General features: G+C 47.6%; 1 protein-coding gene across 4 annotated transcripts in view; it reads left to right on the forward strand.

Annotated features, from left to right (window-relative positions):
* Nucleotides 1–27,320, forward strand: part of LOC4578479 (protein Shroom) — a 179,020-nt gene that overhangs the window by 62,814 nt on the left and 88,886 nt on the right. For all 4 annotated transcript variants that reach the window (XM_061656198.1, XM_061656200.1, XM_061656197.1 and 1 more), the window contains exons 3-4: nt 3,629–4,128; nt 23,678–23,898. In XM_061656198.1, coding sequence (XP_061512182.1) covers nt 3,629–4,128; nt 23,678–23,898 — 721 coding nt within the window. The remainder of the gene's footprint in view (nt 1–3,628; nt 4,129–23,677; nt 23,899–27,320) is intronic.

The raw sequence follows: 27,320 nt of genomic DNA on the forward strand, positions 1-27,320 counted from the left end.
TACTATGTCGCAAATGTCGATACTTTTTCCGCTCTTATTTGGACATTTAGGCCTTAATTTGTGACTGTTTGACATTCCAGCGTACACAGAACAGCCTTGCGAAGGCGGACGGAAAAATTGATTCCCAGCGCATGTCGCGCATGCTGTAAACCATTTATTATCCTTTTTGTTGTGCAAAAAGACGCTGCCCATATCCCATGTTAATCTAAGATAATGTAGAATAATTCTTATTCCGCTGCATTAACATCGCGCGGCTGGGGAGAAGGGGCGGTGGGTAATTTATTGCACGCCTGTATGTTTCGCATGTATTTTTGATTTTTACACGGTTCCACCCACTCGCCGCAGTGAGGATAACATCTGACCAAGAGGAGGAGCTTTTGCGCGTGTGTGTGTGTTAGTGAGCGCTTTCTGCAGATATCCCGACTCAACACGGAAGCCCGAAAAAGAACATCCTCTTCGGGATTTTATATTAGCAACAAAGCCAAAACGGTAGCAACAGCAAACAAGCAATCATCGTGTCGTTACTTGCACCCACCCTCGGTCACCAACAGTCGCGGAAAGATGTTCGATTAATTCCACATTCCAGTCGGAGTCGGCCGCTGTCCGCCCTTTTCGGAGGCCCTAGCAGGGGATGATGATTATTATCATCGCACACCGCACGTAAGCCCGGTAGCAGCAGTCAGCCGCAACCGTGCGGTCCTCTGCGCAGAAGGATGAAATGAAGGTGCAGAAAATTCTGACATCTCTTCGGCGCGATGCTGCGGTCTCGGCAGCCAGCCACTTCGTCCAAGACCCTCGCAAAACGGCATTCTTTCGCGCACGTTTTGGCGGACGATTGCACACGAGATGTAAATCATGCAAAGCGCATCGCACGCGTATCTCGCCTTTCCCGCGGTCGCGCGCGCGCATATAAAGTTGGATAGATAGTTGCAATTAAAATTGCAAATAGGTAACAAGATACGCCTCCGGCGAGGATGGTTCTAGCTCTTCTAGCTCCTAAAATGTGTGTACTGGCTGGTACGAGAGCGCAGAGAGAGGCTCGCGAGGTCGTCGTGGTTTGAAATTGATCTTCGCTTCGTCGCCCCCGGGTGGAAAAGGAGCAGCGATTGAGGGGTGTATAAATTCCGCGACCTCAAGGTTTCCATGGCGTTGTGTTGGGCACGTAGCGTTATAGGATCGTTTGGCAGATGGTGGACGAACGAGATGCAGGGCGCTGGTGTACGTTCCCGATACGAAAAAAGCGGGAAGAGATTAATTAACTTCCTGATAGAGCAAACAGCGTCCCTGCACGCGATCTCACGATCGTGTGCGAAAAGGATACTTCATACGGCTTTACCCCAGCCGTGACGTGCTTCCGAAGCGCAAAGCGGTACCAGTAGGGGCGCAGCGGATGTTGAAACAAAATCCGAAAAGGAAGGGCAGCAGCATATTTGAATATCGTGCTAAGTAGGGCTGCTCCGGGAATGGCCGTTTTGCGCGCTGCGCTCAGCGGTAGCATCACGCGCGCACGCGGACGGTTTGCAATAATTTTTAAACGGCACACCATCAACCACCGGTACGAAAACCGGAAGAGAAGCTGGGCGGGACGGGAGGATGTGGAAGGTTAGGTAGTTAGGGGCAGGAGGTTTCAGATTTCACTGCTGCGCACGGAAAGGAAAGCTGGATGGAGATACCGAAGACCGGGGTGTGTAACGTCCAATGGTCCTGTCGTCGCCTGTCGTGCATTGACATCCTTCTCTCCCGTGCTGCGAGGGAATCGAGGGCACAGACACCACCCAAACCACTGCGAGACAGAAAGGTGTTCGATCGCCCGGGTCCGGCCGGGACCGGGACCGGAAAAGGGCAACACCGTCGTGAGTCCTTTTCGATTGCCGTATCTTATGTCCCGCGGGTGTCCCGGGGCTTCGTGTGGCAGAAGGCACACACACACACACACGGGCGGGCTACAGAGGCGGGTCGAGGTTGAGTAGCTGTCAGTGCGTGGCTGTTGCTGGAACCTCGAGCTTGTGGTCGATAAATTTATGGCCACGCGGTCATATCGGACCCGGTGGACGCAACGGAATGGTTTATGAAGTTTGAATGGTGTGGAGAAGCGTTGAAACAATAAACGCAAACACAAATACGTGGCATTTTTGTGTCTTGATTCATTGACGCGCCTGCAAAGAAGGAACGCGTGTATGTTTCATTTACATGGGGGTTTTGGAATTAACAAGGGATGATGTTTTTTTTTATAATTTACGTAGTTTTTACTTGATTTATTTATTTGGACCATTTTTGCCGAGACCAAGGTATATTGGTAAAACTCGAAACATCATTACTATACCTCATTTTGCAGTCTAGGTCGTTTGCTCAGTCTAGTCAAGTGAGATGTTTCACAAAAGCGAAGAAAAGAAAAGTAAACATAATGTTGGTTCATTATGGTAAAGCGTAACCTCTGCACAGAGAAGCTCATCTGGACGATTTCCTCTCTGGAAAAAGATGACAGTTTTGACCAGCACCGAGCAAAACAAAACTGCACAAATAATACAAAATAATAACTGTGGGAAATCGGTGAGAAGGTATCGTTCACCCGTCGAAAACCCCGCCAATGCTCTATGGCACCCAATGGACACTCGCGGGGAAGCATTATTCCCGTACGACACGACGACAACGACAGGGAATCGACGCTCTTCCCAGCAGGGGCAGGCAGCAGAAAGCCATCCCATAATTGCGAGTCGTGCCCCCATCGATAGAGTGGTAATGAGATAATTTGTTTGCCGTTTTGCACAAATTTTGCACCGGACTAACTTTCTTTTAAGCAGAAATAAAAAAGAAACGGGAACCCGTCCCATCCTGTGGCGACCAAGATGAGTCAATTCTGTCAACTGCGAGGCCCACGACTTTCATGACCATTTTTTCCCTCTGGTTCCTCGTTCCGCGTGGTGCTTTGGTGGTTAATTTGTTTTAACGGTCGCTGCAAGCTGGGTCGACGATGGCGCCTCATGAAAGTAGATGTGGAGGCTCGAGTGTGGCCGTGGCAGCTGATATGGACGATTGATGCTATGGCTGCAGTTGAATCTGGAGCTTGGGATGGCTTTCCCTCCTTCGGGGTGGGATCGTGTCGTTAGTTCGTGAGAAAATTAGCACCGATCCAGGTTGCACTGGGATGGTGGGGATATTTCGGGGGATGTGTCGGAGTGGCAAAAGGGAGAAAAATCTATGTTCGATGGAAGAGAGTTCATTTGGTGGTTGATTCATAAATCATTTGGGTAGCTAATAATAGATACTTGCAACTAATGCAAATAGTTGTAGGTTCTTATTAACTTTTCTGATCTTCAAGACCTCAAAATTATTTGGTTTCTACACGACTTGTTATAAAATCTCATTAGGTCTAGAAATTTGCATAGACATTCTTTGGGAATAGCGAACCTCGGGAAAAATTTCACGCTCTACAAACTCTTCAATACCTTCACACCGGTTAGGGCTGAGAAAATGACTTACTCTCGTCAAGAATCTTGCAAATTAAATGAAGAATGCCCTCCCTTATCTCGCTGTCTGGTCAAAGCCTTAATTTTCACTACTTACCCTAATTGAATTTACTGTTGTCTATTTACACTCGCATTCTGTTCTTCTCCATCGTTTCCCGCAGGAGGACGTACGGTACAATGGTGCTCCCGGGAGTGGTGCTCTAGGCAATAGCGCTGGTGGTGGTGGCAGTGTTGGTGCTAATGGTACTGCCAGCAACAACAACAGCAACAACAACGGCGCTGGCAATTTGCATCCCGCCCTAATGCAGCTTCAGCAACAGCACGGTAAGCAGTTGCTGGTGGGAAGCGGCGCAAGTCCAACGTCCGGCGGCCCGGAACGGATGCTACTGGTCGGCGGTGGTGGTGTTGGTGTGGCGGCCGTTAACGGAAACAACGGCAACGGCAATCAGACGCCAACACCGACGATTGTCCCCGGCGGGGGCAACAACACCACCAACGGCAACACCATTCTAACGCAGGCCGGGCTGGAGGAGTACAGCCGGGCGTACTACGAGCAGACGGCGATGTACCATCATCAGAAGCAATCGTCCTACGCACAATCGGAGGGTTATCATAGCTACGTGTCGAGCTCGGACTCGAGCTCCACGCCGTTCCTTGATCGGTAAGTAACCAAACGAAATCCCTTGGGCGGAGGAGAGCCTCGTCTGCGCGATAAGGCGCTTCGCAATGCGTCAGACATTAAAAGCCCGGAGCATCTGACATGCACGGGTGTATCAGCTGTAGGTCAGTAGAATAGCTATTAATTTAACGCTTGATCGCGGGTCGCTGAGTGTGGCTGTGTCATCGCCGGTTGAAACACACGATTCACGGTGGCTAATAGCCGGTCTAGCAGGTGCATAGGTTGCTGCACAGACATGCTTCACGCTCACTCGGTCAGGGTTAGTGTCGCTGAGATGTGTACCGCTGACACAGCAGTGTGTGGAGTGTGGACTTCACACAAAAAGAGCGGAGGAAAGAACACCCGAATATTTTGAACCGTTCAGTGGAAGATCGCCGATGCATCGCGGCTGTCATCGAACGCGTTAATTTCCGGAAAACATGACAAAACACTTAAAAGCGGAAGGTTCTTGTTTCTTTTCGGCATTTCCATGTTCCATTTTGGGGACTTAAACGGGGATCTATAAAAGCTACACTAGGAAATCCCTTTCTGGTGCTCGCCTGGAGGCATACGGGTTTTTTTGGGAGCTGTTTGTTAATGCAAATCGTACCATTTCTCGTGTCAACATGTACCTTCTCTCTGGAGCATTGTGTGTCGGGAAGATTTTGCTTAATTTTGGACAAGATTTTCACGACAGCCTTAAAAGGTGGTCGCTAATGTTTACGTACCGTAGAAAGTGTTAAAACTTTCATTTGTAAATGGAAAATGGCAGTAGGGCGGATATCAAATGTTGTTGAACTTTTTGGAATGAATTTGAACCTCAGATTTTGAACCTCACATTGTGGGATTCAAGGATGATCGTCGTCAAATTGTAATTGTTTGAGTCTGTTCCGATTGATCCCAATAATTACATGATCATAGATATCTTCAAAGTATAGCCAACACTGCAAGAGCAGATAGATTGATTATTACGCTCTCGGAAACATCTTCTTGTGTTCGATCCTATTGTCTTCATCTTTTTTCTCATACATGCCCAATGTTTTTGCTATTTGTTTTCTTCAATAGAGGGATCTAAATTAGCATTTTTTGAGCACACATCCATCATCATCTATGAACTTTTTTTTCGACTGCTGCTCTTCACCGTCCAGTAAGTAATAGACTGCTTACCCGGCAAACAACGTAAGGTTATTTGCTCCACATAAACCATCCCAAAAAAAGGAGGATGCATATAATTATTACACAAACAATTTGGTACGGTTTGTGAATGCTTGGGGTAGTGGGAAGAGCACAACAGCAAGCAAAAAGCAAATGTGTATGCTGAGTTCATAAATTGAGTTTTCGTAAAAAGAAACACACTCTGAACATCACCGCCGCAATAGAAAATGAAACACAGACCCCAACCCCTTGTGCGAAAGAAGAAATCAAATTTCCTGCAGTCGAGTGTGGGTGGGTTCAATTTGGTACGAGCAATGTGTGTGTGTGTGTTGTTTTTTTTCTAGTTTTCTCACTCATTTCCATCCTGGTTCGTTGCGCATCATATTCCATCAAGATTTGTTCGGACAGTTGGAAAAACTTCAACCACTCAAACCGGAGTCCGCGATCTTGATATGCACAAAGCCAGCAAAGCGTTTGATGTGTGGGATTTGCGAAATAGAGCAATCATATTCATGGGTCGTTTTTGGATGGCATGAAAAGTGTAGCGAAAACGTTAAGGAATCAGCTCGCCTAAACGTGCGCGATGCTAAGCAGCGTAAAATGTGGAACACATCTTTTCCACCCGACAAGACACTGACTTCGTTTGGGCAAGTGCGAGCAAGAGAAGAAATCTGCAATGCGTCGAACGAACCAAATTTTCCACGGCAATGTGGTGCAAACGTTGACTGCAGTCGTTAAAATTCTGGTAAACGATTTGGCGCTAAATATGTGCACATACTAATAAGCTAAAATGGGATTGGGGTGAAGGTGGTTAGGTTCTCGTTATCGTGATTTTGTATTTATTGTGGTTCGAATCCATAACGATGCAACTTATTCCAAAGTGTGCTGCTAATGTGTGTTGATGGCAACCGGCGCAGATACATCCTTCAATCTTCTGATTGATTCCGGCATCGATCCGTTAAGGCGTGAAAATGACCAGAACGAGCAAAGCCACCTCGCAAACCAAGCCCACATCACGGGTTGTGTCTGTGTGGGAAAGAAGGTGTATCGTTTTCAGGGCGCTTGTTTACTTCGTCTGCTCATAAACCGTCCGCCTTGCAACCTCCATCGCCGTATGAAAACCGTCACTAATGAACTTCCAAAAAGTTCCCAGCATTCGTGAGCGAAGGAGATGCAGGGAGGAAGCAGTAGCGGAAGAAGTTTTGGGGCGTTTGAAATATTACACAAAACCCCCGGAGCACAAGAAAATGGCCCCGTTTCCAGCTGAAATACGCGCGATGCAAACGATGAGCGAATGAAACGAATCCAATATTATATTTCAACCCCAAAAAAAGAAACCAACCATCCTCCACCTTCTCTCCTCTACTGCACCGGCTCAATCAATCTATGATCGATGGGTTTTGAGATCGATTTTCCGCGTCCGAGCAACGAATCTGCCAGCGCCCGACGACGACGCAGTTTCAGACGGCGTGGTCCGGCATCTGAAGGCAAAATAAATACGCGCATGGGTAGCTCTAGTTTTGGGTTACGCATGAGGTTCCTATTATTGGGATGATATAATGGGGCGATTGCATTTAGATTCGATTTCCGACACCTTTGGCGGAGTAGTATGCCGTTTGGAGATCGTGGCATTCGTTCGTCCCGTGTCCGACTGGGGCATTGGCACAAAAATGGAAGGCTAACCATATGAAGTCATAATTATACCATTAAGAATCGTTATAAGCAATAGGTCTTAAGTATCATGGTTTTCTTTTTTTCATGCAGTATACTGTATCATCTCCTTCAAAATCACCTACTTAGTGGTATTATCGTTCGGCAAAATCAGTCCTCTTCTGCATTTCGGTTTGAATTGGATTTGATTAAAAAATCGCCTACGGGTGAAATCGCTGTCCTCTCTGTAGAGCGACTACTGCTGCACAGTTGCTGGAGCAAGACCTTCTTGATTGGGTTCTTATTAAAGCAAATTCAAAAGCATAAAGCCTCTTGCCTGTGCTACGGCGGCCGATAGAGATACGTGCTTTCAATTTCATGCAGAGTTGGGCCTTTTTATGGGCGCTTCGACTGCACGTGACTAAAGGAAAGGGGTGCTAGCTTATTCACTAAACCATCGTACGTTAGCGGTATGATTAATGAAACGAGTTTGAATGATTTCAGCAGCAAGTCAGCACGTAAGCTTATGAACTGACGTCAAACAACTGTCTGATACCTTCAATGGAGATGAAATAGAGCAAACTGATCATCATTTCCACTGGAAAACCATTAAGATCCACAGTGTTCAGAAGCTAGCTTCAGCTAGCCGTACGTTTGTCTGTCTAGGAATCCAAATTCAATACCAAGAGGAGAGCAACTTCGAACAAACTTGCCAAGAATTTCGTACCTTCGAAGCGAAAGCAAATCACGCTCCTCTGCGTTATCTGACAACCTGCATCAGCCTTCTAACGAGCTACAACTGTACAACGCCCGGGATGCAACGCGACAGAGCGTGTTCCGGGTCAAGATCAACAACATCCGTTCGATCGATCCCGCTTCCTTTCACTTTCCTCTTCCGGAAGGTGTCATGCAGATGTCTAAACATTTCGTTTGCCATACTTCAACGTCGCCGGGAAACGGTAACCCAGTAAAACTTTCGCTCACGAAGAATCGTCCTCCTCCCGAACAAGGCAACTGCGAGTCATTTGAAGAACTCGTGGCCTGGCTTGCAGGTTGGGGGGGTGGTTTCTTTCTCCCCTGGCGGCTGCCTATGCGGTATTTGGAAGTTCGGGATAAGTTTGATAAAAATCTGACCCCCTTTTAAGGGGCCCTGTGGTTTGGTTGTACCGAACGAGGGCAGCTAACTCGCAACGCCGTCCTCTGACCTGACCCTGACGGAATCGAGGCGTTACCCGCTGAGCGGACTTGAATACCGGACCCTGAATTGATCGATCGACAGGAGGGACGGTCTCACTCTGTTCGATTATGGGCTTCTAATTTGCTGTTGTAGGCTTCTATATCACCTTGGAGATCTTTCTTAGATTACGGCTTACCAAACCGACTGAGAGAACAGTGGTGAACTTCTGATTTTAACTGTAAAAAATGTAAAAAATCTATCGTTGAATCCAATGAATGGACTCAAACTCCAAAATGTACATTAAAATAATCAACAGAAAGGCAGATAGAAACACAGACAAGCTCGCTTCCTCGACTGCGCTCGGTGGCGTCAGTGATTTAGGCAAGCTTTTGTCCCAACTAAGAAATAAGATACGGATCAGGCTGTGAAGCATCGGTATGACCCTCTCCAATCGACACGAGTTCATACTTGAATGAACCTCAACCTATCGCCCGGGCAGCATCTCTCGAGCAACGTTTGCTCTCGATGTCTTTTGCATTTTGGCACGTATTGCTTTTCGCCATAGGTTTTGTTTTTCTATTTGCTTTCCATCACAGCCGTGCCCCGCCGGCCCTGTATACCACCGGAGAGACGATACTTTCGAGGCTCTTCATTGGGGAGCAAATTTTACAGCTATAGGTCACCGAAGAAAAGCTAATCGATCTTATACCCTTCGTTCGATGCAAAACACTCCTCAGAAGGGAACTCCTTCCTATTTAATCGCCACAGATCTTTAGATCTACGCTGCTTTGTGTGGTCGATAAATGCGGAATGATAGAAGATACATTTTGGGAGATCTTTATGGAGAGCAACGCCAAATACGTACAGCTATGGTATGGTTGAAACAAATGCGGTGCGGTGTAGTTGGGAAGAAACAAATCGAAAAGAGGTTCATCTCTGTTCAGTTACTTCCAAAACATGGAGTCTGTTTTGGGGAGAAGAACTTTCTCCAGCTTCTTCAATACACTTGGAAGTTGTGGTACGGATGTGGTAAATTTTCTCCATTTACCTCGAGAGGGGTGGTCTAGGGAAGAACTTGTTTCACGGTTAGTTTGTGATGTACTTACTGCAGAATGCGGAGCGTAATCAACAATTTTCCCTTTTGCTCGAATGTTGAAGGCACGGGAAGACAATTGCTTTACAAAGAAAGGGGATACTACCGAACGGTATTCTCATTAGAAGCTCAGACGAATCGGCTTGAGGCCATAGCGCAGATCCCCCAAGCCAAAGCTAAATAACTGCTACTGAATGCGCGGTTCTCAACAAAATGGAGAAGATGAAATGAGTATGTAATGGGCTGGGGTAGGTATCGTCTAATTACGGCTGTACATCGGAAACGGAAATGTTTATTATATTTCGGCCATTGCACGCATTTTGTTCGTGTTTGTAATGAGGTTCTTTGTACTGACTTTTTTGTAGCGTCAGTGGTTTTTAAACCCACCTACAATGTTTCATACGCAATTAAACCAAAACCAATCTTGTGCTCATATTGCTCAAGCAGTGGTTCTTCCGTGGGTGGTGAATTGCATTTGAACTCGTTTAGCAAAAAAGAATAGTTCATTAGAGTAAGTCAACGTTTGCTGACCCTTCTGCCAGTCCAACATAAATCTTTACCGTCAAAAAGTGTGATTTATTGACACCTCACCTTCAGTTGCAACGAACGAAGACCCGGGCATCCCCACTGACACTGACCTGTCACAAAAGGTATCACACAAAGCACGGTGTGCCGACCGGCTAGAGCTTGAGTCATTTATAACGCCATCTGGGCTGCATATGGGACTTTTACCAAAGCTCTGTGGCCGCCCTGGTGGTCGACTCCCAGCTGTCGTCTAATTGTTCATCGTACCGATCGATCATGCTTGCACACACAGACTCCGGAGCACTGGGCGTTCATTTGCGTACATTAAATCTTTCTACGACCGACTGCTCCACCAACACGTCGTCATTGCATCGCATGGGAAGCAGCACTCCTTCGGTAGTAGTAGTAGTAGTAGCAGTAGTGACGACGCTGCCATCTCTGCCATCCAACCGACACGAGGGGCGGGCGGCTGTGAGATTGAAAACATGGGAATGTAATTAACGGCCCGAATGCGCGCATCGATCGTTTGAAATGGCGCACACTCGACGCGTGCATGTTTGCAAAAGAAGACTCTTTTGCCGGTTGGCCTCCAACCACGACACAGGCCGACAGCACATGGGAGGCTAACCATCATTCAATTCTCGAATGGCCCGGTTCGGCTCGTCCAAGCATTGCGCTTCTGGCGCACACCATCTCCTCCGTGTGTGTGGTGTGGCTGTCATTTTCATTTGGCAAATTGCGTTTGGCCTAGATTTCAAGTCCTGTACATGTATGTGTGTGTACGTACCGTCTCTCGACTCGGCCTCTTTCTCCGACGTCGGCTCCTGCCATCAAGCTGTGACTTTTTAAAATATCACTTTTAATGAGTTCCAGCGCGGTACTCACACATTGGGTTGATTGTCCCTTCGAGCCGGACACCACGGCACTGGTCTGAAGGAAGTGTTCCGTTCGTTTCCCTTTTTGGTTGCAAATTTGCTGCTGGACAGAGGGTGTGTGTGCAACTTGTTTTGCATCCGTTCTCCCTGGCTAAGCGGAAGGAGAGATAGTTGGCTTCCCCGAGAATTGGACACTCCACTCTCACTACACTCCAGGTGGTTGTAAGGGAATGCGCTGGTCGATCGTTCGATACCGAAACTGACAGCCAAATTAATGATCCCGAGCATATATCTCCCGACTTCGGTTTGAGCACTGCAAACGAGACTGACAGGCGTACACAAGAAGCCCGAACAGTCGGGGAGAGGTCTACCTTACCGATATCGCGTATCCGGATGCGTTACGATCTACGTTTGATCCCGTCTTTCTTGCCTCGGCCTTCCACCGGCGCAGCTGTACGAGATCCGATCGGTGTGTCCGAACACATGCTCTGCAGAACGAGAGTGAGAGGGTGAAATTCTTGAGGGCTTGATCAACTATTGTTGGTTTATGGAGCACTTTCTGTTCCGTTTTTGTTGTTGTTGTACAAACCACTGATTGACCGGACCTAGCATTTGCATATCAGCTAAATGGCAATTGGAAAGCAAATCAAGCACCCTTAGTTAAGCGGGTATTGCAGTTTCAAGCGGGGGGTACTACTTTCGGGCAGCATTTCCTATTCACTTATTTAAGTGATCCCGTCATCGAACGGTACGAAATCGAGAGCAGCAGCGAATCAATCGAATCGGTCCAAATCCTTTGTCCGGGCCGTTTGGTGCAAAAGTGAAAGCTAAGCAGAACGTTTCGCTCGTCTCCAGTTTGTCCAATCTGTTTTTCCGGTGTTAGACTCCGAACCATCATCCGTCGGGTAGGAAAACGGCGCCTGCCCTGTCTGTCTATTGTTCGATTTCCTTATGTGCACATCTTCCATATCGCACTATTGTCGGGCACGGGTATGGATGCACGCGAATTTCCCTTTTTGAGCCTGAGGACATTGGTTTTGCTGCTGGATCGGTGACAGTCGGAAGTGATCCCCTTTTTTGTGTGGCCCCTGAGATGAACTGTGTGGCGTGATTTGAATCAAAGAAGGGCGCGGAACAAAGAAACCGTGCGCGGTGTGTGATGCAGATCGCGTCGGTTGTCGTTCGGTGATCACGAAAACAGCTGAATTGGAACTCCAGTTCAGCAGGCTCCGCTGCGGCATTGTGTTCTTGGTCCACGCGAACGATCGTGGACTTTCAATTTCGTTTATGCTTCACGCTTGCAATAGAATCCGATCGTTACGGCAGTGGAAATAGGAGCGTGCATCACGCCGCCGGCTAGAAATCGGTGGCGGTAATCGTAGTTTTTCCCTCCCAGATCTGCCGCATTTCTGGTGACGATTTGTCGCCGTCGTCTTCTTCGCCGTTTGCCACGACCTGAAAGTTGGTGGTGATCACAATGGCCACGACACTGTAATTTGGATGGTGTCAGTGAAGCACACGGATGCACATTTTTGTTCCCGACGCTGTTGTACCGTTGTTCCCCCTGCTGGACCTAACGGTGCGATGCACTCAATGGCATAATTGCACAATTTTTGTGCGGGTTCTCAGCGGGTCGAGATGACACGGTCGGGTTTGCTGTCAGCAAAGCCGTCGAACCGTCCCCGGAAAGGGCAAAACCTTGCGCCGTAGGATCGCGCGATTCGATGTCAACGCGGGCTTAAGCTGTCCTGAGTGCTCATCATCGGCTTCAGCTTGACATCGGTTACCAGCCGTCGTGTAATCATTTGTAACCACTGTGTCAAACAGTGTGTGCCTGAATGGGGGGAGCTGCCTGAAGAGTGAATGATTTCACTTTTAAGTCTTCAGTGTCTGGGTTGAAAGCGAGAGAATTATAAAATTAGTGTCTGCATTATACGTGCATTTAAACACACAAAGAAGCAGCATACTTTCTCTAGGACATGTTTATAATATATTAAGCTGCTTCCGTCACTGCTGCGCCGTCCAGCTTCCGCACCGATCGTAGAATTTATGACAAATCATTCATTGCCTACAATCGAAGGTCAGTGGATGGTCAGATATCGATAGTAAACCATTTTTTTACGATGTGGCCTTAAAACATCCGCCTGCACAGAATTTTGCTTTTACTCGAACTCGCTCAATCCTCGATGGATGGAAAATTTCTCCTCGAACGGGGGCCATAAAAGCGCAGAAGTTTGGCACAGTGTTTGCTACCGAACCGAACCTGGCCCGGACCCTTGGGAAGAAGCGGGGTAAATAAGCTAAAAACCCGTCCCCATAAACACCGGTAGCCCACGGATTTGACCTGCTAAAGAGCCTGCAGCCCACGAAAAGCCCACGGGGTGTGCTGTGTTGCTCCAGGTCGCTAACCGTCGTGGGCTCCGTATGATGTCCGTATGAAACGGGGTTGCCCGTCTGTGCGCGTTTTATACAAAGAAGTCGATTGTGTCGATGTCCGTCACGATGGTCGCATATGGGAGACGTAAGGCAGTGAGAGAAGGAGAGAAGTGCACCTTCGGGGTGCCGGTTGGTGTGGTTCGTTAGCATAAGTGGACCACGAGATATGGATGGTTTAGGAATTGAAAACGAAAGCATCCAGAACGGCAAACGACGAGCGATGCAGATTTATTGAGGTCTTTACGGGATCCGGATGAAAGTGAACCGTACCGATGCGGTTGTGTTGTTTCGGGTTTGAAGGGAGAGTGAACTTTTTAGCAACTTTCTCCTGATGAGGGCTATCTGATCCTGGTAGGATTCTTTGCGATTGAGATCTTGCGCTGGTGCGTGAAATGGAAAGGATTACTCGTGACTTATGATACGATGTGACACGCAACAGTGCACCCTAAAGATCCATTCCAATTGTATTAAACACTTACAGCCTGCCCGTAATTGGAAACATTCATCTAGATGACATCAGCGACCCGGCGCTTCCGACGATTTCATCACACTCTGGTACACGGAGCTTAATTCAATCGTATCGTTTCTCATGGCTCCGGTTCGATCGATTGTAGGTCGTCTCCGAACATTCTCGGATCGCGACATACCGTAATCAAATCACTCTGCTCACTGGTCTCTCGCGACGGTCCCGCGAGACTCGCGATGGCTGAGAAATCTGAGCTTGATTATATCATCCGTCCATCCGTCCGCAAGATCGCCGGCGAGGAATTTCCATCTCGGTGTAGAATGTACCGGCGGGCCAGTAGCTGCTGGAGTTACGATGCGAACGAAGTGAAGTGGAAATGTGAACGTAAGCCCATGGATGACCCGGTCAATTACGTGGTCTACCTTCCTGTCTTAGTCGGGGTGGTATTGGTGGAGTTCACGAGCTCGTGATAGTACTCCAACACACTGGTGACCTAATTTTGTCAACGCCTTAGGGAATAGAAGCGATGGACCCACTACTGGTGTAGCAATTGCCGTTTCTCCTATCCAATGAAGTTCGTGGTATTGGTTCATTTATTGGTTTGTTTCCGTGGAACAAAATACTGTAAAAAGAAAGGGCCTAACAACGTTTGACAGTTTTTCAATTCATAACCAAACTTGATACATCAAGAAAAGAAACAATAAACTTTCTAGTTAAGTATAACATTCTTGAGCTACTTCCACCGGTACAACACAACTTCACTAACAAGCTCCAACCAATAGATCATTTCGCACGGCCCGAAGCGATCGCAGAAATTGGCGGAAGTTTTTGACGCAAATCTTCAAGAATCGTGAGCAGAGAAAGGCCAGCGCAGGCTGTCCGTGCCGTTCCGCACTTTGGGCCCCTTCTCCCTTTACTTCAATGGTGTGTCTGTGTGTTTGGAAGAGAACCTAAATAAAGCTACAAATCTACGTCTGTGCTGTCAGCGCCAACAACGGTCCTCATTCATTTGAGCCTGTCCGTGGTCCGATGTTTCCCCCACTGTACACTTGAATCGCGATGTCGATCGATCGATTGATGCCGTTGTTGATGAGACAGCGACAACTGAACGGAGCCGGCCGACGGCTTGCGAGTCGTTACGGCTCGATCCGCTGGGAAAAGTTCTATTTCGTGACCAACGTACCAGACGAACTAATTAGGCAGAGGTGGAAATGAGGAATCGCTTTGCCCCGGCTAGACTCTCACGTCCAAACCGCGCCGCAGCTTTCATAACCGCCCTGGGGTGTGTGCGAATAACGGGCGAGAGTCGTCCAGCATCCTATTTTTGCGTACACCGCAGCGCGGCCAACCAGCAAATCGAGAAATGTTCAATATTTCTCACTCTCGATGACCTTTTTTTTTGGTGCGGCTTCGGTACCTTAAAAGTGTACTTTCCCGTGCTGCATTTAAGTACAGCGGGTCGTTCGGTGCTCGGTGCAGCAAAAACATCATTAGTTTTGCGCAGTGGCATGATCGTCTTGCCCAACAAAACGACGTACCCAGCTCACTTTCTACTCGTCCCGAACATCCCGGGGTCAGCTCGTAATGCGGAAGCCATCATCGCGGGCTCCTCTTTTGTAGCCATCTTCCAGGACCTTGCATGTGCTGGTGCCGGACGGTTTTGCGCGATCCCTTGAGGCCGCTCCGCAGCACACGACGACACGCTCCAGACAGAAATCTCGGCAGTTGGGATTGATTTCCACAGCACGGACGACGCGCACTCTCCGGTGGCAAGCAGCGCGCCTCCACGATCTTTCCATCGTGGTTCGTGCTGGAAACTTGGTTTGCAATGCGCGACCGTGCGATCATTAGCGATCGTAATTTACGCAGATTGCGACTTTATCGTGGACAGACACCGCAGTCGTCGTGGTCATCGTGGCTCTGCGTCACTGTGCCTGAAGGGGAGAAACGGGCCTGCTACTATCCAACCAAGGAGCAACCAGAGAGCAGATCACAAGCAACATTGTTGTCACCCCGATATTGTTGGTATTTCGTTCACAGACAGGAGAGGAGAAGAAGAAGCAACACACAAATCAGTGCAGCAGTAGTCTCCTACGCAGCCTTGTAGACATCGTGATCGCTCAAGAACCGCAGACCACAACGTGTGCGCGCTCCATGTTTACGAATCTTTTCACGATTGCAACTTTGTTGCGAGTTGTTGACGGGCGGTTTGTGTTTCCACGGGACTGTTTGCAACCGGCAGGGAAGCGTGGGTCTTCCCTGACACGAGGTCCTGACTCGTGAGCGCAGCGTAAAGACGCTTTTTTTATTGATCCCCGCTTGCTTTAATGAAACAATTGAAACTTCAAGAATAAAAATTGCTTTCCTACTATCTTGCACTGGACATCTGCGGTGATGTTTTCTGATTGGACCTGGCTATAACCTCACGTCCAGGGGGACAGTGAACAACACGGGATCGACTCGGTAAACCTAATTAATAGAGCACTTAAACGATACTGGACAGCGGAGGGAGGACCCCACTAAGGCACACGGGTACAGCCTCCAGCATCCCGAGCCCGGGTTAATAATGGGCTTCTGGGTGCCGTTGCGGTGATGGTCGATTTGCTTACCGAAGTGTAAACATGGCAAGTGCCAATGAGATGAATGACTTCGTTTGTATCGCTCGTGTCTGCAAAACTCTCCCCGTCCATCGGATCGGGGCGGGCGTATCAATTCGCGGACAACGCAGCTCAATTGTTCTTGCGCCACTGATCAAGCAATCGAGCAGGTTAGCGACGAGGACCTTGAAAAAGTGCATCCAACCAGTGTCCGGGGGCTGTCCGGCGTGGTTGTTTTCTCGTCTGGGGAAACGAGGATGCTGAGCCAAGAAGAGGAGGACTGCAGCAGAGATGGTGGTCGTTCGGTTGATTGGATTCTTTATTTGAACGTTTATCTGCCAGGTGTGTACATAAATATCGGCTTAGCTGACAGCAGTTCTTGGCCTTGTTGTCTATCAGCATCGCGGAGTTGGGCTGAGGAGATGGGCCTTTGAGAAGTAAATGAACAGAGTTTGCTTTTCATTCCCGTTTTAATGCACTTTCTAATTAACAGCACTGGAGCATCTAGTTTGAGTATCTCCACGGGCACGAGATCAGATTGCTGTCTAATTTTAATCAGGGTCATCCACTGTATCACATCACTCCACGACCGTCTAATGAGGCTTTGAATGCGTAATTTAGTGCTTTTGTGTGTACCTTGTGGTATAGGAGGGATACGAGCGAATGCAAAATTATTCTGCAAGCAATGCCCATGTAGCGATGGCCATGATACCACCTCCAACTGTGACGTTGAAATTCGACGACGGTGTCTGTCACTTTTGACTCAACAGAAGCTTCAGACACCCGTCTATGTCACCATTTTGATAATCCATCTAGTTCACAGTCGTAACAATCTTATCCACAGTACATTTATCGTATCTGTTCTAATCAATCATCCGACCGCGATCTCCCGGAGTGTTTTGTTGATGGCTCCGGAACACACACACAGGGACCCGTGCTCCGAAAAATCCACCAGTTGCGCCACCGTCTGTCACCAGTTGCTGTCATCATTAGAGCGCATCGCTGCATGAGTCGATGTGCCTTTGTGAACGCCGGTGACTGTCATCTGAATACCTTTGAACGGCCCTGTATACACTAAATACACCACCACCCCCGGAGGGCGTCTTCTAATGTGGCGCACGCTACTAATAGTGGCTTACATAAACGCGCGATGGTCGCCATGATTTGGGGCAGGGTCTTACGGGGTCGTAAGGCTCTTCAAAAATCATAACAAACTGAAGAGTGCAAAGGAGGTTTTTTTTTTGGACGTTTCCATCTTTCAGCGAACGAGCGCACAAATTGAGGGATTAAAAGGGTGGTGTTACAAGTAAACGGTGCGCTTTCTTGTGACAATGCTACGTAACTACTACTCGCTTGGACATTGGAGTATGAAACCAAAATAAACAAGCTCTAGTACATCGGAATGGATGGGGTTATAAAATTCATATTTCTACATTCAAAACGTCCTCACTAGATGTCGCTTGTTGAAGAGTTCGAAGTACGTAGGTCGAAGTTTTTCAAGCAGATTAAAAAGATACGCCGTTGCTGCTAGATCGATGCTGCATACGAGACACGGACGTAAAGTCGTCTGAATCGGTATAGCTCTTACAAAAGCTAGATAATGCGATTAAATCCGCTCATAAACCGTTCCACTTGGACGGTGCTTTGTCGGTACCTTCTTCAGCAGAGTTTGAAGTTGATGCAAATAAAATCTCCGGGACCGATACGCGCTTGACGTAGGCAGCAGCCGCACGGCGAGTTCAATTTAACGATTCTAGCTCTGGTAGCTCCATAAATCGTAACCTGTCAAGTAGCCGCGCACGTGAAAGTGAAGCGTTCCGTGCTGGTTGAGCAATCAAACCTGGGCCAAAGTGTGACGGCTCACAGCAGCCCGTGTTCTGTAAAATTCCACCCAGGATGAGTAACTTTGAAAGGTGTATCTAACTCGGCTTGAGAGTTTTGGGCTCGATGTGCTAAGCAGTGCATTGTTCTTAGTCGCCCTACTCGGCTTAGAGTCCGAACTTCCCAGCACGCTGAACTGGGTCACGTCTACCGCTTGCCTGCAGTGTACAACCAGGCAAGACATTTACGTCCGTGGCCCTTTTTTACCAACCAAACGAACTTCGGGAGCACGGGAGCCGTGACGGCGGTGGTTTTGCTTATTGCTTCGGCGTGATTTCAAATCGTCAGCCCCATCTTCACGTGTGGTCGTCGTCCGTGGTGATGCCCAAGCTCTAGCACGTTCGCACGACCGATGAAATGGAAAGGGCAAACGCGCGCACAGCACAGCCACTGGTGGTCAGTCGGAAAAGGCTTTACGCTTTACACAATAATAAAACCCTGCCTGACTCCCCGACTCCCCGAAGCGGAAGGGCGATGAAGGGAGCACACATTTTCACGGTTTATTTTTCGGCGGTTTTCCCGCGCAGTGAAGCACAGGCGAGCAATTTAGGTTAGGGAACAGCGAAGAAGCAATGGTGCAGGCTGCTCAACAGCGCAAAAGTGCATCCAGCAAAAGGGGAACGTGGAACTGTGGCGCGCGGGCTCGACCGATTACGATCGTTACACGATCGTTCATCTCCATTCGCTGCGGCACTTGCGGCATGCGGCGGCCGATGCACGATCCGCACACGGTGCGGTGTGTATACACTTCCATTTTTCCTCATTTCCATCGCGAAATGGCACAGATGTGTCAGAGATGAGTGCTGCGCGAACATTGGCCAATTGGTATGCGAAGGGAAAGTGGTATGCTGCCTTGCAACCTGCTGCAACTGATGGCTCGGTTGGGATGGGGAGCGGGGAGGCCGGTCGATCCGTGGCAGGCATTCTTTGGCCGGTGTGTTTCCCCGTGGCGTTTCCGTTTTCTAGGTCGGAATGCTCGGAATCGATTTTTCTTTCCATTTCTTCTTGTTTTGGGAAGAGGTTGTGTTTTCAGTGACGTGTAAAGGTAAAGGGTTTTTAGGTTAAGCATACATTGGAGGGAATTATTTATGCTGCGTGCTGTTAAACAATCGGTAGGAATCAATTACAAGTTGGAATGTACCTTAAAGAATTAAAATAAATGCAAAATAAGAGCCTCTGACCTTCCAATGGTTGATGTGTTCAAGATTGATAACGTTTAAGCATTAACGTTTAACTTCCACCACCCGCAATAAGACAACTTCAGCTACTCAAACCCCCTTCATTCGTGGTATTTGAGGCATTTTTTCCATTGATTACTACATTCAATGCTCAGCCCTGTTGTGATGAAAAAATAGCATCCAATGCGTATTGATCGCATGTTGCAAATATCTCCCACCATCAAACGCTGCACAATCAGTGCGCACGAAAGTGAAAAGCTCTACAGCTGAGTACGTACTGAAGATGAGCCGACGCACTCAGGCCATTTGTGTACATGCCCGGTGTGTGCGTACGCCCGTAATTTTTCCATGTCATAAATTTACGCAGATTTTTCTTTCTCTTTGCTCTTATTTTACTTGCGGTACGCTTTTGTTTGGGATTGATCTAGTGTGGTTTCCCCCGAGACACACGGATCTAAGTGCGCGCGTGTCCGGTTTGGAAGGAGCAGATGGTAATAAAAATAATCATCTTCATCATAGCTTTGATTGTGCTCGCAGCGTTACAAGCGAGGCAGCGTACGACGTCACTCCAGCAGCATAAGGAGCCACAATATTTTGCTTATGCTACTCAGCAGTGGTGGCGCAAGTGAACCTGGAGAGCGAAAAAAGGGCGTAGGTGTCGGATTTCGTACGCGCTCGAACTCTCCCAGGCTCCGGCCCGCTCGGGGTGTGGTGTGGGATGCGTGTGAGATTGTGTGTGTGTGTGTGCATGTGAACAATAAAACATCGCAACATCGCACAATTTGCAATTTGAATGATAATAATAACCGCCGTACTATACACAACGCAAAACATAAAAAAACGAGTGGAAAGTGAGAAGTTCATGACCTCGGTAATAAAATACCGGTAAGTCCGTTTCGCGTTCCTTCGTCACTTCACATCGTACTTGAAAGGTGCTGGTGCTGTGAAGGTAAACGATCGCAAAAATACGGGCACCCACCGCCGCCCCGTGATGCCGATCAATGAATGAGACAGGATGGATTAAAATATAAATCGTTTCTCGCAGCATAAACACTTTTTTTTCTCGAGCGAGCGATGCAGCATCAGTGCTGTCCTTGTGGGATAAACATCGAAATTTAAACCAACCTTTTTGTAGAAGCTTCTTTGTGCAGCTTTCGGGGTGGGGAATGGGGGTGTAGGGTGAAATGCAGCGACGCCGTGTGCCGTGTTGATTAACAAAGAAGACAGTCGTCGAATCGGAACATGCGTGTGAACTGTGTGAAGTGAAATTGAATCTCTGGAGATAGCGCGCAAAGGCAAAACAACATGTACGCGGACGGAATTGCCGCAAATCCAACGCAAAGCTCTTCTCTGCATCGAATCGAATGCTAAAATTGTGTGGAAATGAAATTAAAGTACACCCTGGGTGTCAGAAAGCGTGTTTTAAAACACGCCGGGGAGAGGATGCTATCTGACATGCCATTCCGGATCTGGGAATAAGCGATCGTTTAAGCAGGGATGTCGTGTACATCCTGGTTCCAATTAGGTTACTGATGAAAGTCCTTGGAATAATGAGACGCTTTTTTCATTCATACTACGAGTACATTTCGGTGTAAGAGAGGTGAAAATTGAATTGAGGGATTACAAAAAAGTACATGAATCGTTTAGCTTAAGCAAGCACCATGGCAGCAAGCAACGAACCCGCTCGTAAGATCTTGCTGACCCCGTTTCGCGCGTCTAATGGTGTAATGGCGTGTGAAAACCATCCAAATACAATCCATTCCCAATCGATCATCCGTGCGTCGTGACGACAATGTGATAATGCGCCACTTCCTGCTCAAACACTGCACAGCCAGCCAGCGAGCCTCCCGCTGCCTACGATGCAGCCGCCTGCAACCCGTCGTTACCGTTACATCCACTTTAGTGTGTGACTGGTTTTTTTTACAGCAGCACATAGACACAAAACATATTCTCTAAGTAAGACAGGAGGGTAGTGCGCATTTTAGGGCATCCGCGGTCGCTCGCGTGATGATGCCACGGGGTGGGTAGACTGCGGCTTCTTGCGGCACAATTTGCGTAACTTCCTTTGGCTGGGTGGCGGAAAACAGACCCTACAACCCACAAACACACCCCGTGGATGCACCGTGGCCGTCGGTTGATCTAGCCTCTCCTACCCTCTAGGCTCGAGGAGAAGGATGCTCCTTCACCCATTCACTTGGTCGTGCATAATTTTACTCTATTACAGCAGCAGAAGGGAACAAACTAAAACAAACCTTCCGCTTCGGGAACTGTGCGGCGTGTGCACAAATTGCTTGCGACGCTTGTGTGTGTGTGTGTGGGATGGGTTTTGACACGGGGTTAGAGGTGAAGGAAACCCGTTGCTCGCTGCCGGCAGAAGACACAACGCGCACTACATTCTATTACATCACGCGTAACAATGGGGGGGTGAGTTTTGACGGGTTGGCAAAATCTGCGTGTTTGTGTGTATGGGTGGTAGTTCTTTTGCCTTTCCCCTGCTACTTCCTGCGGGGTGCTTGAAGGAGAAGCCCTTGTAATTCTGTAGTTTTACCACTGTGAGTCTATTGTAGATGTAACCACAGAGGCTTAATCAGATTTGATTTGAATTATTTATTTGCCATGTTTTTTTTATCGCAATACACCACCTGAAATGTGAAATAAGATTCTTTTTCAGATATGCTCTGAATATTGCATAATTATTAATGAAAAATCGAATTGGTTTTTTTCTAATTGCACTGAATTCAATCAATGTGGATTGATGTAAAATCACTTTCACTCCAACACATGCGCGTTACGAGATAAGAGACCAATCTCAAGGTGTTAATGGTGCGCTCTTCTCTAGCATGAAACACCTCAGCCTAACATCATCTGATCAATCTCTCCGGTAGTCATAAATAATTTTACCTTAAGTGTATGACACCGTTTGCTGGCGTCATCTTTTTTTGTTTTCATATCCGATCGATTTGGCACGAAATCTGTTGCGTGAGATCAACGCATCACCACCCCGGCTGGGTGTTCGGAAATGGGCATAATTTTTCATGAAAGCATGCGTAACATTGTATTCGTTTCCGTTCCCGTACGCTTCACAAAGGTCGTGAGGTTGTGATCGAGTAGCTTTTTTTTTGTTAGCCCTCCCCGAGAGACATCCCCTTTGTATGCATGCATCCATTGAGAGCAATTTAATGTTTCGGCTGTCTGCGATGTTGTTGATCGCCTTTTGGCAACATGATTCTGTTACATGAGGAATTTGCGATGTGAAACATGATTCATCTCGTAACACGTGTTCTGTTTTTTTTTGTTGCATCCTTGTTCAGCTTATCCTATGCCAGCCATCTTATCGCTTGCAAATCGAAATCGCTTTTCATAATAAAAGGCAATATTTTACCATTTAAGGCCACAATAGATATTGAATGCATTTGCCTTATTAATTGCATCGCTGCTTAGATATCAACGAAGAACGAAGCGCATTTATTTTGCTTCGCCATTATTCACATCTGATACTTCACACATATGAATCACCTCTTCGATGGTGGAATTGTAAAGGGGAGCTGTCTTACAACGAAGAAATAAATAATGCACACCAACATACTTTTGTTTAACACTTTGCCTCCCAAACCTGAACATAAAAGCAAACAGCAAATGCCTCTTTATTTGCGAAGATGTTTCATGTGGTTTTCAGCTTCTTCTTCGTCTTCTGTGTGCTTTGCTGTGTGAATAGCGAAAAACGCAACATGCGCTATATCCACCTCTCTGCTTCTTGCGCACTTCTCCACCCCTATTTTTGAATGCAACACAATTGCTTAACAATGGTCAATTCATGATCGAAAATAAGTTCCAAACCACTTACAGCTGCCGCCGCCTTACATTTAACAACCAAACAACATGCCACCGTTGCAACAACACACTAAAATATAAATAATCTTCCGCCGACCATTAGTCAAAGTTTATCATGCTTCTCCTCCACCCACGCCCACTGCCGCTTGCGCTCGCTGCACAACAAAACCCGAACGGCCGACCAAACCGTATCGCGCGATCACGATGGAATGGTTTATTATTCTGCCGCCATTTGCCACCGAACGAGATATATTTCTTCCCAACTCCCGGACACGTCATAAGGGGGCCCGATGTCCGATTGTTGGAGGGTTGCTAGGGACAAGCAACTACCACCACTACCACTACCCTTTGTTAACTATCGGTTCATTTCCCCTTCATCGTGCTATTTTTGTGTTGGAAAAGGTGACAACCGTTTCGAAATTTGCCACACCAGCTCAAAAGGCCCATCAATAATGTGAAGCACAACGGTGTACCGGGGTGCCAGGGTGTGTATCAATGGAGGGGGGAGTTAAATGTGTAACAGTGCTTCGATACAACTATTTATTACACCAAACAGCAACCCATTTGCCAACGTATACATATGCTGTTGCTTCACTGTTGAGCAGAAAGACAGGAACATTATCACTGTGCTGATTAGTTTTCAAATTGTTTTTTTTTTTAATATTGTTTATGTTTCCTCCCATTGCAGACTGCGACAGGATAGTGAGCTGCTACTGTCCCGCTCGACCCACAACTGGTCCCAGCAGGACCTGCAGCAGCTGACGTCCTCGACGAGCAGCAGCATCGGCGACAATCACAGCTCGGCCGAAAGTAACAGTTCCTCGACGGAAACGCTCAAATGGCTTGGCTCGATGAGCGACGTGTCCGTGGCTAGCCATGCGACTAGCACGTCCGCCCTGTCCAGCGCCGGTAAGTAATTTAGCCCGCTAGTAGTACTGCTCAGCGATGACCTACACTTTATTCAAATTAAAATAATCAATTTATAGCGCTTGCGCTATTTCACTCCCTGGCAAGCTCATTATATTGCACCCTCGAGAGAGTGTGTGCGCCCGCTTGAGATGAATACCACGAATGAGGGTTTTACTTCTTCTTTTTTCGCTATTTCAACTGCACTCGTGTAGCGTCCATATAATGAAAAACAAATAATGAAATACCGGGGTTCGTCGCTTATACTACCCGCGCCCTGGTGCTCTCGATTGAAGTCTTTCGTTTTCGATAGACGCGGGACTGCGCTCGGGCGTCGTTGACCTTTTGCTCTCGCTTGCAGTGTCCCTATCTCGAGGCGATGCAGTTGGAAGGAGCTTTTGTATGTGTGCAAGTGTGTGTGTGTGTGTGTGCCCTTTCGGTGGGTGCTATGATGGTGCTATGCCCGGGCGCTGTAAACTATCCTTGCCATTCTTGTGTAAATGGGTAGTTTCTACATTTTTCTATTTAATTTCGTGATTTATCATCGCGCCGCGTTCTTTTGCACACCGTCTAGACGGAGTTGATTGTTGTTTAGGCCAGTTCGGCCGGTATGGTTGGTTGACCGGCGGGGCTCTCTCGTTTGTCAGACGAAGCAGCAGCATGCACACACGCAACCTAAACACACCCTTTTACCGAGGTGTGAACATGCATGCTATTGGGATGTGAACAGAAGCCGCCGAGAGCAGACAGAGGCTTTTTCCTCCCGTGCGCATGTGGCGCTGTTTCGCGCGGTAACGAGAGAAGAAAGGAGTGGCCACTGAGGTGCTAAATGAAATTGGTTAGTACTTTCATTGTGTCCATACCGTGCTTGTGCCATGGTCCAATCGAAATCGCAGCAAGTGATCATCGATCGGTTAAGTGGGCAATTCAAGCCGGGTGGAGTCGTCGTCGGTTATAGAAATGGAAATTTTATATTTAGCGTGTACCACCGTGGCTTCTTTTGTGCCTAAATGAAGCCGAGGCGAACTATTTTCATGCAAATGTGTGATGAACAGCCGAAGCACGAGACAGAGAGAAAGAGAAAACGGATTGAGAATAAAACAGTCATCCAAAAGCTCATTCACATAAAGTAGAGAAATTATTCATTCTTCCCGCAGCTACTCTCCGGCGCGGAAGTGATTGGTGGTCGAAAAAATACATAAATCCCATAACGTGTACACCTCGTGGGGTGCTTTTGCGAGAACAAAAGTATGTAAAATTGAATGACTCCTTACAGCACGCGCGCTCTCTCTCTCTCTCTCTCTCTCTCTCTCTCTCTCTCTCTCTCTCTCTCTCTCTCTCTCTCTGACTGCCGACAGCATCGTGCAGGACGATAACCCCGTCCGGGAAGGAAGGTGTCCGATTATTTACGTTTCAAGTGCGAAAGACGATTTACTCGCGCAAATTACTCACCCGGCTAAAACTTCTCGGTTCACCCCCAAAGGAAAGGTCGACGTCCTTGTCGGCGTCGTTTATTACCGTGAAAGGTAGGGAGAGGGTTGGTGCTGCGGGGTTTGGTCTAGCTCACGACGAATGTGGGTGGATGGGTTTCGTGGGTTGCATCGTCCCATGGTGAAGGAATGTTCTTCCGATTCGGTCGCCCATTAAACGCGCCAGCACTCCAGCTGCCAGCAGTGTCTGTGTGTTTGTGTGCGTTGTCAAAGTGGATGGTAACATCTTTAAAGCCGGAACTGTGCAGTGTCGGCAGTTGCCGCGAGATAATAATCTCTCGCCCAGACCGTGCACAATTACGATCACTTTGAAGTCCACTTAGATATCGGGCGTTATGGTATGGTGAGTGCGATGCAGTTGCGCTCCGGCACACGGGAAGGGGCGTTGTGTGCAATATTATTGCGATGTTTATTTTTTTGCCTTAAAGGAAGTAAATCAAATCACCTCCCCGTTGGTACGTTCCGTAATGCGCGTGCGCTCGTTCTGTGCAGGACAGTAATTCTTTCTTAGACTGTCTTATTTTATCCGCCTGCAGAATCCATCAGCATTCGGTAAATACGGTGAATGGTGCGGTGTGGTACTCTATCTACCCCGTCTTCGCCGTGTTCCCGTTGGCTTCTGTCCTGCAAGAAAGATCTGTTTGATTGAGAACGAGGAAGCAAAGTGAGTCTGTGTGAAACCCTCCGGGCAGCCCGACTGCTGTGTGTACCGAACAGCATTTTTGTTTACTTTCGTATTAAATTGTTTACTATTTATTTTGTGATGGATTTATTGTGATTGCAAACGCGCTACCTCTGCGCCAGATGTTGCGTGGCAGCAGCGTGTATGGTGAGCTGCAAAGGTTAGCGTCCAGAAAGGTTACTCTTGCATCAATTGGGTCTGGGATTGCTGTGTGCTTGTTCAGGAAAAGCAGGGAGCGTTTATCCTGGAGCGAAGCGACATCGACAGCTCGGTGGGAAACGTTCCATTTGACCTATCGATTGTTCTGGAGCATAACTCTTCGGGATCGTTGCTACTTTACTGGCTGGTGGTGGGAGAGATACAGATACAGTTCCTTTCCCTTGTCTTGATTGACGTAAGATCCAACTCTGAAGTATCGGTCGCTAAAGGATTCTATCACGCTTTTATTTGCCCAAGGGATTTAATAGCGCCTCGCAGTCTGCAAAGACGCAAAACACGAGCGATAGTGTGGGAGCTACTTTATTGTGGCATTTACATTTTGCACCGTCCAGCAGGTTCCGCAATTAAAAAGTGCGAATTAAGGTGGTTAATAAGGGTAATAAAACGACGCCAACATTATTGTTAATTTTTTATTTCTTCGATCAGGTTCTTGATCAATCAAGGTCTTGTATCGGTTAAATAAATTGGGCTTGACTAGGTTCAAGGACGTGAGTAGGTACTTAATATCTTCATTGATTGGTAAATACTTAAGCTGTATCTTAAGCAAACTAGATTACTTTGGTAAGGAGCAAAAATGTGGAACACAAAATAAACCTTTTTTCATACTCACCAACTAATTAGCATATAGGACGACTGGTTACTGGGTCACTTGCTATAAAAGACAAACAGAAGCCAGCAGTTGACTCTATTACAAATAAATCCCCGGGAAACAAAAACACCCCGTAAGATAACAACTCGCTCTAAGAATGGCGTCATCTTGACAGCTTCATCATCGGGCAATTTTGACGTACCTGTCAAAGCGATGTCGTTTCTCCTAAATATGTCTCATCAAGTGGGAATTAGCGGACGTGTGAATAAGGAAATCAGCACTATCTTTACTGCTTTCCACACCGACACAATTTTGATTTGCTGTGTAGGCGTCGTTCCACAGCACCCGGCAATCGAGTGGAGTGGTGATCTGTGTGACTCTTCAGGTTCGCATCTCGTCTAGAGCACTGTATTGGCTGGGGGGGACATGGCATACGTGGTAAGTG

Source organism: Anopheles gambiae, chromosome 3 (genome assembly GCF_943734735.2).
Source record: "Anopheles gambiae chromosome 3, idAnoGambNW_F1_1, whole genome shotgun sequence".
Classification (NCBI taxonomy): Eukaryota; Metazoa; Arthropoda; class Insecta; order Diptera; family Culicidae; genus Anopheles; species Anopheles gambiae.